The sequence below is a fragment of the Phoca vitulina genome, unplaced genomic scaffold (assembly GCF_004348235.1).
Source record: "Phoca vitulina isolate PV1807 unplaced genomic scaffold, GSC_HSeal_1.0 scaffold40, whole genome shotgun sequence".
Taxonomy (NCBI): Eukaryota; Metazoa; Chordata; class Mammalia; order Carnivora; family Phocidae; genus Phoca; species Phoca vitulina.
The window spans coordinates 12584967-12601812 of NW_022589743.1; the positions used below are offsets into that span (position 1 = coordinate 12584967).

The window sequence follows — 16846 nt, forward strand, 5'->3', positions numbered from 1 at the left end:
CTCGCTGTGTCTCTCTGTCAAATAAATAAATAAAATCTTTAAAAAAAAAAAAAAAGAGAAACCTCCTTTTCACCAATTTGGTTACCCTGAGATATCTTTCATATAGATAAGACAGGATAAGTAATGGATTCTTTCCCTTTTTTTACGTTTTTTAAATAATAAATTGGTTCTCTGATATCCACCAAAGTTGACTAATGTTAACTTTTTTTGTTTAGCAAAATATGATTTGTGTTTTATTCATATATCCTTCGATGTATAGTCTCTCTTCCCTCTCATCTCTCTATGTTCTTTAAGTATAGCCTGATTCTTTTGGCACTTAAATATATTCCTTTTCAGAACTCTTGTTTCACATGTGAATAATGCAGTTTCATTTGGAGATTGTTGATTCCACACATCGGAATATAACACTGTGAACACAAAATGTTTGAATTTGATAATGTTCCTTGGGGATTCTTTTCAAGGCATTTGCTGACAGAGTCATAGTACAGAGTGAATAGAAAGACCTAAAATTGCTTCTGAGAATTACCAAAGCTTTTTCATTCACTATGACTCAAGGAGAAGGATGGTTCAAAGTTGAGAATTTTCCTAGAGACGGTATACCTTTTACATTATTATCTTGTATTTAAGCCTTTTAAGTCCAAACCAAGTTCCTGGTTCTCTTACCTTTGTTTTCATCCTTTTGTCCTAAGCTGATTGAAAAAAAATTCTCTTCAAAAACAAGAATCCACAAAGTGACTGAAACATGAGTCACTCTATGTCCTGAGGAAATAAACATTTTTCCTGTGGTGAAAATCTATCCATCCTAATGTTGAGTTTTCAAGGGGCTTCCTGACCGCGATTTGTTAAAAGTTTTAACTCTGCACAAAATAATGTTGTATTGAGATTAAAGCAACACCCTAAATACCGGAAGATTCCTAGAAAAAAAAATTTTTTAATATTTTATCTAACAGTTCTACTGGTGAATACTTATTACCGAATCATTTGAAAATTTGAAAACGGCGGCGGGGGGAGGGGAAGCTGGCAAAATAACAGTATAAGTAGAGACTCTAGAGAACTTAACATTAATTTTGTATCTGTAATGCACCAGGTATTGTATAAGAGTTCAATGTATATTATGTTGTCTGGCATTGCATAGGTCAATATTAGGACCAGGATTCACACTTACGTTCTCTTGATTATGCAATATATGTTTTCCTCCCTAACACATGCATCTTAACATGCTTTTGGTGATGTAGAAAAATATAGATTTGATCTGTTTAGTGTCACTGTGCTGGGAACAGAATCTCATGTGACTATTTGGTTTTGCACATAGGGTATCGGTACAGCAATTGGAGAGCTGCCTCCATATTTCATGGCCAGGGCAGCTCGCCTCTCAGGTGCTGAACCAGATGATGATGAGTATCAGGAATTCGAAGAAATGCTGGAACACGCAGAGACTGCACAAGTAAGAACAGTAGGGAAAAAAAACAAAACAGAATACTTTAATTATCCTTAAAGAAGTTGTGGCTAAGGTGAAATTGTTAATAGTTACTTTGAAGAAGAAAACTGCCAGTGTAAAAATAAAAATACATGGTTTGGGATAGAATATTCAGAAAAGCTGAAATATAAAAGTGAGTATAATCTTGATTTTAGAATAGAGAGATACAGACAGTCCACAAGACAACTCAGACTAAGCTGAAACACCTGGCCAGAAACCAGGGTAAGTTGTTGCCAATGAAGTTAAGGAGCCGAAACATTTCTTTGTCCATTATGTGTTTTTAAGTATTATCAAGCAGACCACTAACTAAATAAGGGGGACAAGTAGGTGGGTCAGGCTATGAGTCCAAGATAGTCAAACTTCTGAATAAGTTTTTGAGAATAACATCAAAACAGTTTACCATGTTTAGAGGAAATTATTTGGGAACTCCTAATTAATAAAGGACAATTACAAGGGTGCCTGGTCAGCTCAGTTGGTAGAGCATAGAGCTCTTAATCTCAGGGTCATGAGTTCGAGCCCCACATTGAGGGTAGAGATTACTTTAAAAAAAAAAAAAAGGTTTTTGGGGCACCTGGCTGGCTCAGTCAGTAGAGCATGTGATTCTTGATCATCAGTTTGAGCCCCACATTGGGCGTAGAGATTACTTTAGGAAAAAAAAAAAAATATATATATATATATATATATACACACACACACATACACACAATACTTTTTTTTTTAAAGAAAGAAAGGACAATCATTAATAAACTTACCTTTAACAGTGGGGGGGAGGGGTAAAGGCTGAGGCCTTTATACCTGAGTATAAACTATATATCAACCTATATCTTAATGTTATAAAATAGATGTTTTATTCTTTGCAGGAAAATTCCTAAGAATATTAACTGATTGATTCTCCATCTTGGGAATGACAGTAGAAATCAACATAGACAAAAATAAAATATAAAAGAGATTTTTGAAAGATTATATATAAAATACATCTCCCAGGGTTCTTGGGTGGCTCAGTCATTAAGCGTCTGCCTTCAGCTCATGTTATGATCCCAGGGTCCTGGGATTGAGCCCCGCATCGGGCTCCCTGCTCAGCGGGAAGCCTGCTTCTCCCTCTCTCACTCCCCCTGCTTGTGTTCCCTCTCTCACTGTGTCTCTGTCAAATAAATAAATAAAAATCTTTAAAAAAAAAATACATCTCCCTTCCCAGATTTGCTCATTAACCTATGAAATGAAATTGTTTGAAAAATTGTCTTATTGTTTTGTGTTTGTAAGTGCATGTGCCCACAGAAGCACACACACATTTTTTTTTTTTTCCAAAAGCACTGTTTTTATTTATACAGAGTCCTAACCACTTCAGCGGCAGGGCAGGAGTGGGAGAGGTTCCTTTTTCAATCCAGGGGCCTCCATAATGTTGGTCTGTTGCTACCAAACACACAGCAAGTGGCGTCATGGATTTGGTAAACTAACTACAATGTTTAGTCTCTCTCTGCTAGAGCAACAAGGTGAGCATCAATCTCTGCTCCTGAAAGAATCCTAAATTTAGGATTTTCAACTGTAACTACTCCAACTTCTATTTCTGAAGGTTTGAAATCAATTGAGAGAACAGTAAGTAGGCGTGTAATTGCAGTTTCCACTGTCTGTTCAAATGTCCAATCAAATTTCTTCTTCACTTTTTTTTTTCAAGGCAGCTGGTTGACTCCGTTTGTTTAACTCCTGCTGCAGTGGCTTTAAACCCACGGTAGTAACCTGCAGGATCACACTTGTACACCTGAGGGCCTTGTTCTTCATCTATACCAATTAAAATCATACAACAACCAAGAGGCCTCATTTCAGCATTCTGTGTGTAGACCTGAGAAATATCAGCAATTCTTTTGCACAGCATGTCCACAGGAATCTCATAGCCATACTTGTATTTCCAATTAGCTGCCTCATAGCGTGCCCTCTGTACCTGGGATCTGCTGTCAGCTGTCATTCCTGTCATCACACAGCCAATGTTTTCAGTTATCTTGAATAAGTGAGTCACTGTGCTGGAATCCAATAATTTGTCAGGTACTTTCTTCTGTGTGACAATTACTGCACAGTCTTTCCCTCTGACAGCTACCGATATAAAGCCACCCTGGTTAATAGCCTTAAAAGCATATTCTACTTGGTAGAGCTGGCCCTCGGGTGAAAAAATGGTAATGTGGCGGTCAGAACCAGCGCTGGAACCACGGGACATGTTGGCGCACCCACTACTTCAAGCACTGTCTCTGAGCCCCGTAGCTCCCGCACCAGGTGTACAAATCCCCCCAGAAGTTGCAACGACTCCACACACACATTTTTATGAAGAATGAGTTCATAGTTTTCTTCTCAGTGGAATCTGAGACTCAAAAAACCATTACCCTCAATGGAAGAAAATATATATGTGTGTGTATATATATATGTGTGTGTATATATATATATATTTAAAATTTTTATTTATTAGAGAGTGAGAGAGCACAAGCACGGGGAGTGGTAGAGGGAGAGGGAGAAGCAGGCTCCCCACTGAGCAGGGAGCCCGACGCAGGGCTCTATCCCAGGACCCTTAGATCATGACCTGAGCCCAAGGCAGACGTTTAACCGGCTGAGCCACCCAGGCGCCCCAGAAAACATACATTTTAATGACAGATGGGCTTTTTAAAAAGGCATTATTAGGTGGAAATCCACTAAGGATAGTTAATGGTTTTTAATTGAAAACAAAACTTTCAAATATGAATATAGAATAGCCAAATAACCAAATATAAAACAAATGAATCAAAGAGCTTTGAGCATCTGCTCTGTGTGGAAAGAGACAAGTTGGCCTTGGTATTTGCTTTGCCTTATTTATCAACCAAATACTGTGTCTCTTCTTCTCACATCATAATGCTTATATTAATGCTAATAATTTTTACTAATATAAACAACTTTTTAGTTATTTTTAATGCTTTTTAAAACCCGGTATCTAATTTGTTTTTTTTTTAAAGCCTTCACAAAGTTTTTTTTAAAGATTTTATTTATTTATTTGACGGAGAGAGACACAGCGAGAGAGGGAACACAAGCAGGGGGAGTGGGAGAGGGAGAAGCAGGCTTCCTGCGGAGCAGGGAGCCCGATGCGGGGCTGGATCCCAGTACCCTGGGATCATGAACTGAGCCTAAGGCAGATGCCTAATGACTGAGCCACCCAGGCACCCCCCAGTATCTAATTTGACCCTGTGTTAACTGAAGTAGTATGGAAAGGTACTATTCTTCTAATTTTATAGAAAACTTCAGATCTAGAAATTGTTGCCTCCCTAATTTTACACACTTAGAAGTAGAGCTAGAACCAGATCTCAGAATGCCAGCATTATTGGTATATTCCAACTACTGAAACCATGTCCATCTGTAGACTAAATGGCTGAATATCTTCAGTAGCAACAACCGATACATCTGGAATTGTAATGTATATCATTTAACATCTCAAAAACTCCTTTTGTCATCTATATAAAATCAGTAAGCTAAAGTAGAATAAGTCTAGGATGCTTGTAGTTTTAAATTTTTATGCTGTGTTTGGATGCCAAACAGGTATAAGTATTGTTCTCTGTTAAGTCAACTAATACACTGTCGTTGTTTTCCTTTTTTTTTTTTTTAACTTTTTGTTCCGGAAGTCATAGTTTTTCATTTGCATAGTTTTTTTCAATCCCTTCTCTCCCTTGTTGTTTTTTTTTTTTTTAAGATTTTTTTATTTATTTGACAGAGAGAAAGACAGCCAGAGAGGGAACACAAGCAGGGGGAGTGGGCAGAGGGAGAAGCAGGCTTCCCGCCGAGCAAGGAGCCCGATGCAGGGCTCGATCCCAGAACCCTGGGATCATGACCTGAGCCGAAGGCAGACAATTAACTGCTGAGCCACCCAGCCACCCCTCCCTTCTCTCCCTTCTACCAGCTCTGTAAAACACCTTTCTATATCACTTTCCACTTGGTAACACCTATAAACTATTATCAACTCTATTTTCTTTCTTGGGAGTCCTCTCTTAGGAGCTCCCACCCTCCCCCCTGCACTGCAATCTGGACTGTATTCTCTTGGATTCCCCCTGCACAATTGCTTCTTTTTCCATTTGGATCTCTTCTTTCGTTTTTGTTTGTTTTTATTTTTTTCAGTAATCTCTACCCCCAACATGGGACTCAAACTCAACGACCCTAAGATCAAGAGTTGCATACTCTATTGACTGAGCCAGCCAGGTGCCCCTTGTTTTCTTCTTTCTCGATTTACTCCTTCATTTTGGTTGAATACATTCTACCATAGCTTCCTGAGAAAGAATGAGTAGATTTGGAAATTCTGAAAATGCTGTGTCCTTCATTCACAATTAACTGAACGTAGTATTCTAAGTTGAAAATCATTTTTTTAACTTAGAATTTGGAAGTCATTGCTCAGTCGTCTTCAGACCTCTGGTGTTGATATTGATGGAACTAATGCTATCCTGACTCCTCTTCATAGGTAGTCTTTTTTGGTTGTTTTATTTTCTTTTCTAGATACTGTTAGATTCATTATCTGAGGTATGGGTCTTTAAAATTTTATTCCTCTTAATTTTTTTTTATCATTTTGCTCCTAATATTTATCACATTCTACTTTGTATGCAATTTCCTCAACTTTATCTTCTAACTCTAATATTAAAATGTTTTTCCACTGTCATATTTATTTTCAAAAAGTGATTTGCATTATATTTCCAAGAAATGGTTTCTTATCTTTTTTTTTTAAAGATTTTATTTATTTATCAGAGAGAGAGAGAGAGCACAAGCAGGGGAAACGACAGGCAGAGGGAGAAGCAGGCTCCCCTGCTGGGGAAGGAGCCCTATGTGGGACTCGATCCCAGGACCCTGGGATCATGACCTGAGCTGAAGGCAGACGCTTAACCAACTGAGCCACCCAGGTGTCCAGTTTCTTATCTTTTTTTTTTTTAAGATTTATTTATTTGAGAGAGAGAGAGAGAGAGCATGCACATGAGTGTGAGCACGGAGGGAAGGGGCAGAAGGAGAAGGAGAGAGAGAATCTCAAGCAGCCTCGCTGCTGAGCATGGAGCCTGACACAGGGCTCAATCTCACAACCCTGGGATCATGACCTGAGCCCAAATCAAGAGTCAGACACTCAACCAACTGAGCCACCCAGGTTTCTTATGTTTTTGAAGATATTTCATTTCTTCAGGTTTTCTGTTACTCCAGGCATGATTTTTTCCTTTGTTCTGCTTCCTGTTGGAAGCTTTCCTCCAAGCCTGGTGATCCTTATTTTTCTGCTTCTATGTAAGAATAAGGCACATAAAAGCTGAACGGAAGCTCTGTGTGCAGAGGCAAGTTGTGGAAGTGGCAGGCCGTCTTATTTATTGGAACCTCCAAGTATTAGTTTTGGTGGCTCATTCATTTGGAATAATTCATTTTCTCTAAGTGATGGATCCTCCAAATTTCTTGCTTGGGGAATATAAACTTTGTTGCTGACATTGTAAAGCTAGGCTATAGAAGTGGAGATCGCCATTTACCATATAGACTTATCATTTAACTCACTTGTGCTCAGACTATGGATACCTGTGTAAACATGTCCTGAGCCCAGAACCTTTGGTTCACTTTGTCTAGAGACTATACTTGATATCTTTTATGGGGCTAAGGGAAGTTGTCTGTGCTAAGTAGGGGTGGGACCTAGGAGTCTACTTCTTATGCAGTCTCCTCGGGGAACCTGGGTGGCTCAGTAAGTTAAGTGTCTGACTCTTGATTTTGGCTCAGGTCATGATCTCAGGGTCGTAAGATCAAGCCCCGTGTCAGGCTCCACACTCAGTGAGGAGTCTGCTTCTCTCTGTCTCTCTCCCTCTTCCTCTGCCTCTCCCCCTACTTGTGCTCTCTTTCTAAAATAAATAAATCTTAAAAAATAAAATACAGTCTCCTTGGTTTTGGCCCTACCCCAGCCTCTTCTGCAGTTCAGCTGAAGACCCTTTTTGGAGTTCTGTAATGCAGATCGCTTTGCTTTTCCCTTGTCTTTATTAATGCTCATTTCATCAAAGACAAAGTTCATGTTTATATTTTTTATTTTGGGGGTTATTGTTAAGATAGGAGGTGTTCCAGCTATCTATTTTGAGTAACAAACTACCTCAAAATTCACTGGTTTAAAACAAAAACATTTATAGTGCTCACATATATGAAATTTACTCAAAGTGGCTTGACTGTAAATTGGAGAATTTACTTTCAAGATGGTTTACTTACATGACTGACAAATTGATTCTGGCTGTTGGCTTGGAGTTCATTTGAACTGTTAGTTTGGGACCTCAAGTTACTCTTGATGGAGATTCTTGGGCTTCCTCATATTATGGCACCTGAGTTCCAAAAACGTGTTTGGAACGAACTTAGGTGGAAGTTGCAAAGTTTCTTATCCCAGTCACTTTGCCACATTTTGTTGGCCAAGTAAGTCACTAAAGCTAGCCCAAATTCAGAGAGGAAAATTAGGAGTAAGCAAGAATTTGCAGCCATCTCTAATCTACCACAGGGACGAAGGTCTTATTTGGTTGTCTTAAAGTGGAAACCTTCCTGTGATATCATTTTTAATAGAATAGAACATTGACAAACCAGAATTTCTTTATAGGAGGGGAACGGGATGGTAAATGATCTTGAATTTATATAATGTAAGAGGTTGTTGAAAAGGATTTAGACATATTTCCTTGAAAGGGGGAAATGATGAACTTATCAAATATCCAAAAGTTGTCTCTCCTGTGGCAAGAGAATATAGTCATGCTGAGAAACTGAAGAGGTAAACTTTGTCTTAGAATTAGTGGGTAGAGGTTTTCTGAGGCCCACAAGGCTCAATATTAAAACAAAACAAAAAAACCCACTGCCTATCAGTTTTAACTGTGTACAAATGGAATTGCTATTTCAAAAAGAATGAATGCCTTATCTCTCTCTGTGATATCTTTCATGGATCCATGCACAGCACTTCCTGCATTGTGTAAAATACTAACTGGATGACTCATTTCATTCTTTGCAAGTTTTTGATTCTAGGATTATAAATAATACATTCTGTAAACTTGTTACCATCTAAAAGCTCAACCTCTAAAAAATCAGATCTTCTAGAATTTGATGAAGTAAATTATGCTTCATCTTGTACATTGATTTGAGTTCTTGAAGACTTTTGAGTCTTGAAGATACTTAATCTTTCTCTACCATTAAGAAAATAATGAAAATAATCTTTTTTGTTCATCTGTTATGGCCCTGATTATTTTAGTTACTTTTTGACTGGATCTTCTCTAATTCAGCTTTGTTTGTTTTGAGTCGTGGAAACCAGCCTGCACACAATATTCTGATGGTTATGAGGTTTGGCTGCTTTCATCGTATAAAGCCAATAATTACAATCACTGTTTTAGGATAAACTATATATTTCTTATTCCCTAATTTTATATCTGCTTATATTGAAAAATCAAGTAAGCAAAATGTGGACATTCTGTTTCATGTCCTTTAATCAGAAATTATATATTCTTTTTGAACATTTCATTTAAAATTTTTACCCAGAATTGCAGATATATGTACTACCAACCAATTATGCAGTCACACTAGAGAATAATTAGGTGAAATAATATGATAAAAGACTAATTCATCCCTGACAACTATTGATTTTCTTTCTGAGATCAATAGAACTATATATAAGGCCCTTAAATGAAGTACCATAGTACAACTCTGAAGTAGGGATATTTTTCCAGATTTGGACAGGAAGCACATTCAAGAACACACAGCCAGTGAATCTCAGAGCCAGCACACAACCCAATTTTCTTTTTTTTAAAAGATTTTATTTATTTGTCAGAGTGAGAGAGAGCACAAGCAGGGGGAGCGGCAGGCAGAGGGAGAAGCAGGCTCCCCGCTGAGCAAGGAGCCCAATGCAGGACTTGATCCCAGGACGTTGGGATCATGACCTGAACTGAAGGCAGACGCTTAACCAACTGAGACACCCAGGCGCCCCCCAACAAATTTTCTGCCATCAAGATTAGTACTCTGCTTACTGTACTACAACATAGCAACATTTTCCTCTAGTTTAATGCAGTAAAAAGTGAAGAACCAATTTAAAAATTTTTTCTTTCCCCTATACTTGATTTGATTTTTCTTTCTTTATGGCCTTTCATTGTTTTGTTTTTTTACTAGTTTTCATCAATTTTGTGGCTTATTATAGATTTTAGCATATGTGGATATATTTATCCCTGTATACTTTTTCCCAGATTTAGACAAGGGGTTTTGTGAGGGTTATAACTTCGTTTATTTATTTTGCGGTTATGGGGGTGGGGGTACAATAGCTGGGGAGGGGACTGTTGCCAGTTTTCCACATTATAAATTATCTGAGAGAGTCCTCATGTTTTAATTCATTATTCAAAGAAGAGTTTCTAACTGTGGCTTAGCAAAAATAAGTTTTTGTTTTTGTTTGTTCTTGCTAACTCTGTGGACTATTACTATGTCCAAGTAAAATCTATTATACCTCAGCTGTTTTGATACGCTTTTGTGACAAATTCTTGTTTTTGTTTTTAAGGCTTTCACTATGCAAATAAATTTATAACAATTTATAAGGATTTTTTGTCATTTTATTTGTAAATAGTGATCTAAAAATATTTATCTTTTCAGTAACAAACTTGTTTTAGGCTCTTTGCTTCTGTAATTTTTTCAAATTTGCATATTTTACAATTACATAAATACTTAAAGTAATAGGACTGGAACATTCCAGAAGTAGTAAAAGTAAAAAGTAAAAGCCCACATACCTACTTCCCAGAGTGGGATAATAATCACCACATTTTAGACTGTGTTCTTTGCATATATAACTTTTAAAAATAAAAACTAGAATCATACCATAAATACTAGTCTGAAGTTCCTTTTTCACATGTATGTCATGGACATTTGATACTGATTTTTAAAATTGTGTTACTACGGAGTGACACAGGTCATTGTGGAAAATGTATGTGTGTATTTAAAAATAATTCCTATATCCTTCAGTCTGTTTTTCTATAAGCATCTATAAGAGTGAATTGTACTTATTGCTTTGTGACTTGTTTTGAATATAAAAACATCCTATGAACAAAAAATTTTCAATGTCATCAAATATTTTCCGTATCTTTGCTTTTTATAACAACTTTGTTACAAAGTATGTTCATTGTATAACATGTTGAAAATACAGATAAACAAAAAAAGAAAGAAAAAAACTTCATCTAACTGGTTCATTTACCTGTTTTTTATATTTAGTATATTTCTCACTTTCTTATTGATTGACATTTTTAAGGAGATTTCTTTTGTTATATGCTTTTCTGCTATTTTTTCCATATTGTTTATTGTGTGTGTTTTTATTATGTTTTACTTCCTGGATAAACAAGTTTACTTTTTAAAAAATTCTAATATCTTAGACTTTCCCTTTTGGAGTGATGCCTAAAATTATCTTACTGAACCCTTATGATTATGTAGTGAATATTAGCCATATTTCCTTTTAGTATATTTATGGTTTGATCCTTCCATCTTTAAATATTTATTAAAATATTTTTATCTATCATATAATGTAGAAATCTAACTTTCTCACCTTTAGGTAACTAGCTATTTATGTGATATTCCAACATTTTCCCAGTGATATCAATATGTTAGTTTTGTCTTACACTTTATTGTTATAAATTGCATATTTTATTTTTGTAAATAGTTATTGTTATGTAAAAAGATACTATATTTTTATTTATTTGGTAAGCTATAACTTTATTGACATCTTTTAGTTATATCTTTGTGATTTAAAAGTTTTTATAGTATTCAGTTTCACAAGGATCCAAAAGTTTATCTGACTTTGGTGCTGGAATTTCCTCACAGATACATGTATTTTGTAAAACCCCCAATTTGATAAGAGCACTAAAATATAGAAAAGTTGGATCAACTGTAGCTAAAACAGGAAATTAAGTAAAATGAGTGGGTATTTAAATTTTAAGATTGCCTGAGACTGAGGTAGAAAATGTGTTTTTTATTCATTTAGGTAAAGCCCTTTGATAGAATAAATTTATCAGCAGGAAGAGTGAAAAAAAATACTTGGCTCTCATTGCTTTATCATGTGCTCTCCAACTAGGTTAAAGGGTATATATGCTTTTATTAGGAAATTGTTACTAGGTAGCAATTTTATAGCCAAGTATTTGCGTAAATTCTAGTTTTGACTAATCGTTGGATTTTGTACCATAGATATTTTGAGGAGAATAAGAGATTACTAATACATTTATTTTAATTTGGATTCTTTATGGTACCTCATTTATTTTCGTGAGTACAGTACTGAGATTAGGCAGTATTTTTCCACTAAACTGACTTCCTTTTGTTCTTGGCTTTCTATCATGTTTTCACTAGATGTCTGTGGGAGGTAGACATGAATAAATGTAGCTTCCTATGACCTTGAACTATTCTAGCATAATTTATAAAATATAAGTCTAGATAGCTGTTTATGTGCTTGATGGACTATTTCATGCAAGGGTTTTTTTTATGATTTTATTTAAAGAGAGAGCGCGTCCACGTGCAAGCAGAGGGAGGGGCAGAAGGAGAGGGAGAGAATCTCAAGCAGACTCTGTGCTGAGTGGGGAGCCCAACGCGGGGCTCAGTCTCATGACCCTGAGATCATGACCTGAGCCAAAATCAAGAGTCAGACGCTTAACTGACTGAGCCACCCAGGCACCCCTCATGCAAGGTTTAATTGTTCTCTTTATGATATTCTTTTTCTTCTTTGTTCCTGATTTCTGTTAATGATGTCACCATCCTCATAGTCACAGTCAAAACAGAGTCATCTGACTCCCTCCTTGCTTCCCATATCCATTCTTCAAGGCCTGTTGACTCTACCTCCTCAATATCTTCATATCTGCCCTCTCTGGTTCAGATCTTTACCACCTCTTCTCTGAACATTTCCAGTGACTTCCTGATAGGTCTCCTCTTTACTAGCTTTTTCCCGCCAATCCATTTCCTGAACAAAGCAACAAAATAACTTTCTGAAAAAATACCTCTGGTCATGAAACTTTGCTGCTCAAAAATCTTCCTAATCCCCAGAAATTGTTTCTTGCTATAACTTTCTTGTGTCATCTTCTACCTTCGTTTAAAACTATTTATGGACTTTCTGGGGTACCTGGCTAGTTCAGTCGGTAGAGCATGTGACTCTTGATCTCGGGCTGGTGAGCTCAAGCCCCGTGTTGGGAATAGAGTTTCCTTTTAAAAAATAGAATAAAATAAAAATTAAAAGTATTTTTAAAAAATAAAACTATTTATGGACTTTTCTTATCTCTCCCAAGAGTCTGTAAACTCCTTGAGAGGAGACCACAAAAATTATTTGCAACAACACCTGCCTGGTCTTGCACATACTACTCATGTGGTAGATACTTTGAATAAACTAAAACATATCGAGAGAGAAAATGTACGTTACGTGAAACATGTTCACTTAATAGTCTCGCTCCACTACCAAGTAAAATGTAAACTGCAGTGAACACAGATCATTTACATAAGAAAGACTGAATTGTTCTGCATCTTTAATAGTCATCTGAGAACAAGACTTGAATATAGGAAACATCAGTAGTTAAATGACTTAAATATTTTAAATTCACATTAAGTAAAAGAAGATTCATAAAATTCCGTATTTTAGAAACAACCTGAAATTTCTTGTAGCAACTTGTTTATTCTGTAGGCTGCACAGCCAAAGAAAGGAGGAAAATTAGAAACATTAGGAATAAAAAAGTTTGAAAAATAAAGTAACCTATTCACTTGATGTATCATAAAAGATTAGAGCAATGGGAAATGGGAGCATGGGGGTGGTTGTGGTATTTTTGTGTTTAAAGCTTACACAATAGAGCAGGAATGTTGTACATATTTACTTGGAAGAATATGGTTTGAATAAGTTTGCTTTCCTAAACACCATCTGGCCAAGTGACCTGGCTACTTAGATTCTTTTGCACAAAATATTAGGTTGCTGACTGTGAAATTTACTGTTTCTTATTATTCCTATAGGAAATTGAGAATTAAGGTAGAAGTAAGAAATTTAATTTTCTTAAAACTTTATCTGTTAAGAGAATGCAGTTTTTTTCCTCCATTATTATATTGATTAACTTGTTTTTCTGTTGAGTGTAAATCATGAGTCTGTACACCATCTTAGATTAAATATTTCCTCAAAGGCAGTTTTATAATTTCTGGATTTAATCTTATTTTAAGGGAGCATGTTTTTAGCTTCTGTTTAGGACTGCATTATGTAAATTGATTAATATTTGCCACTTAATCTGATTTATTGAAGATAAACCCCCAAATTAAGTTTAAATGCTAATATCTTTTATCTTACTAGTTGGTATTAAATATTATTTAAGGCCCAAAAAACTTTTTTTTTAGGTTAATAAGATCCTTTCCTATTCAGAAATTTCAACTTATTTACATTATTTTTTTAGTGAGAACACATAACACAAAAAAGTTCATCAGTTGTAATGGTAGTTCTCATTCTTATGGCTGGTACATTTCTCTTTATGCAGTAGACTAGGTTACCCAGTGAACATCCCCCAAAGTGCAAGATGATAATTAAAGGTTCTTTTGACACTCTTTTGGTAATGATAGAATATGTGTTTGAACATTTGAGTTTAGAGACTTTGGGAAAGCATTTAATAATGATTATTTATACACTCGCTAAAGTGCTGTAACATTCCTTTGATGCTGTTCTCTGTCAAGCACATTTTCCTGTGAAGTGTTTGCAGTTGCCCATGCCATACCAATGCCTGCTGGTTTTTCCCCGTGAACTGTCTGTTCCTCTACATGCAGAGATTTATGAAAGAGTTCATGGTGTGGATGACTTGAAACCCAACAGGACTATTTTCGTATACTTTAGTGCCAGTTGAACACTGGGTGTCAGTTGTTGCTGGGACCTGTTTTTGACTCTGTCGAACCTTTACTGGCTGTGGTTTGTCTGGCCATCACATGACTTCTCTGAAAATTCCCCCTCCCCTTCATTTCCAGTAAACTGTTCGAGTAGGAGTGAGTCAGAGTGAAACCAGCTTCCCTGTAACCACAGGGCTTGTTAAAGAATTTGTCAACGTGGACTCTAGAGGGTTTGCATTAAGCTTTGCAGTAACAGCTATGGTTTGTGTTGCGTCAGGACTTCCACAGAAAAGCTTCCTGCTCTCAAGATCTTTTCCTTGTTTGCAAGGGGTTAAACTGATCAACTTTACCATAATGAACAGTAGAGACACATGTTAAACACATTTCTTTATCATTTAAAGGCGTGTCAGAGCTACCAGGGTTGACTGTAGTTTCTCTTTTCATAATCAACCACACCCAACAACTTTAGTTTTAGACAGGCCTGCTAGATCTTCTTTCAGGCTGGCTCATGACTTTACCACAAAGTACCATCAAGATTAAGCAATTTTAAGTGGTCTCTTTTGAAGGATTCTGTTGCAGGATATTGCGACTGCTAGCACATTTAACTTTGGTACACAAAGGTCACTTGCACTGGGCTCAATGAGAAAAGGTAGCACTTGAAATAGTTCTATACTTGTAGTTTCTAAGCACACACACTTAGCATGTTTTATATGGAATTCTTAATGCCTCATTTTATTTGCTTTCTCAGGAAACTTTTACTTTATTTTGAACTCTTTTCTCACCATCCCACTCCCAGACTTTTAATCCTTATTTGTTTTCTGAGTCTTCTCTATTTCTTTAACCCATTTTTATAGTAGTATTAACTAACTGAACACGAATTGCAGCTTGATGCAAGCTGCTGAATGAATGGCCACTGGAAAACTTATCTACTCATTGTGCATTCCTGAATCCATTTGTTTTTACACGTGCATTTCTGTATTTAACCATGTCATCTCAGCCAGACTTTTCTTTTAAAAATAAATTTAACAAATACATTTAAATCCAACCTCCTAAAAATCATTTTTATTCTCCTTACTTTTTTGGTAACAAAATAAATTTCAAGAAAAGAAGTGGTAGAAAATATTGAGCTAGTTATTCCTCACAGGAAAGAATACAGAATAGTGGAAGTTTGAAATTGTTATATTCTAGCAATGCTTACTAACTCTCGATGGTCAAATTAAAATAGAAAAAAATTTCTTTTGATGCGAGAGCACTTGTCATTGAATCTAGATTTTAAAATGAAAATAAGAGGTTAATGTAGCCTAGTCCTTAGCAAAGCATAGTAAGTAATAAATGTTTAAGATTTTTCTTGTTAGTTTGTTTGGATATTGGAGTAGAATATAGTTTTCTGTCTGCTTTGTTCTTTTCATTAGCACACCTGTTTACAGATACAGGGAAAAAATTAGCAGTGGGTAGGCATTAGGTTACCTTTGTTAAACTAATTTAAAGATTTTTTTTTTCAGGTTATGTTTCAAACACCTTTTGTAAAATGCCTTTGGAAAGGCCCCTTCCATTGAAATGTGGACCAACAGACTATGTATAATGTGGTTTTGCTCCTGAGTTTGCAAATCAGCAATGTAGGAATACAAACTCACCCTCTGTTATACCTGCTGAGTGCGCCCAGGGGTCTTGGCCCAAGATCAGAGTTTAATGCAAGACATGGACAGTAGAATAATTATTATGCTCATTTCCTATTACAAAAGGTGTGTTGTTGTTGTTTTTTTAAGATTTTATTTATTTGAGAGAGAGCACAAGAGTCGAGCACAGGGTAGGGGCAGAGGGAGAGGAAGAAGCCAACTCCCCCCGAGGAGGGACCCTGTGGCAGCCCTCCTAGGACCCTGGGATCTTGACCTGAGCTGGAAGCAGACACTTAACTGACTGAGCCAGCCAGATGCCCCACAAAAGATGTTTTTGTTTCTAATTAGCCAAGGTGTTTGGTTTGTCATAATAGATCTGTAGTTCTCTCTTACTGAGTATTTAAGGAAATTTCTCCTGGTACAGTGTTCTTCCCATTTTCCTGTCTTGGAAATGTAAAAACCTGACTGCAGTGCTTTTAAACTCAAGCACTAGGATAGCAGGAAGAGGGCATGGTAATTAATTGAGTGCTCCCTCAAAAGTATGCATGTACTCTGGACTTCTCTGTCTCCTTCCCTCATACAGGTCTGCATCAACTAATCAAAACCTATAAAAATTGGTGTGTTTACTGCTTCTTGAGGTAAAAACTTCAGTAAGTTCATAGCCTGTTATTAAAGCAGTGCTGCCATTTGTTGGTTTTAAATTTGCCTCTCCCACATTATAAAGGGTGCCACCCTCATTCTAGCATTGTAAGGTTGTTTTAACACTTCCCCTTTCCTCTTTTCATAACTCTGGATTTCAGTTGGTTCCCTTTTCAGCCTTTCTAGAGAAAGTAATAATTTACTTTTTATATCTAACAGCCCCTAAAAGTCTTTGATCCCTTTTTTTTTCCCCATGGCTCTTTATCTAATTCTTTTATATCTTTCCTAACATGAAGTTATC

General features: G+C 36.3%; 1 protein-coding gene and 1 pseudogene across 5 annotated transcripts in view; one reads left to right on the plus strand and one right to left on the minus strand.

Moving 5' to 3' along the window:
• The window catches only part of VMP1 (vacuole membrane protein 1), a 135434-nt gene that overhangs the window by 65850 nt on the left and 52738 nt on the right, over positions 1-16846 (plus strand). For 3 of the 4 annotated variants that reach the window (XM_032428399.1, XM_032428401.1, XM_032428400.1), the window contains one exon: positions 1313-1444. The exons of the other annotated variant lie outside the window; for it this stretch is intronic. In XM_032428399.1, coding sequence (XP_032284290.1) covers positions 1313-1444 — 132 coding nt within the window. The remainder of the gene's footprint in view (positions 1-1312; positions 1445-16846) is intronic. 4 annotated transcript variants of the gene reach the window in all.
• Positions 2675-3842, minus strand: LOC116647238 (annotated as a pseudogene). Its single transcript, XR_004302308.1, has one exon. The product of XR_004302308.1 is annotated as a proteasome subunit alpha type-6-like (transcript).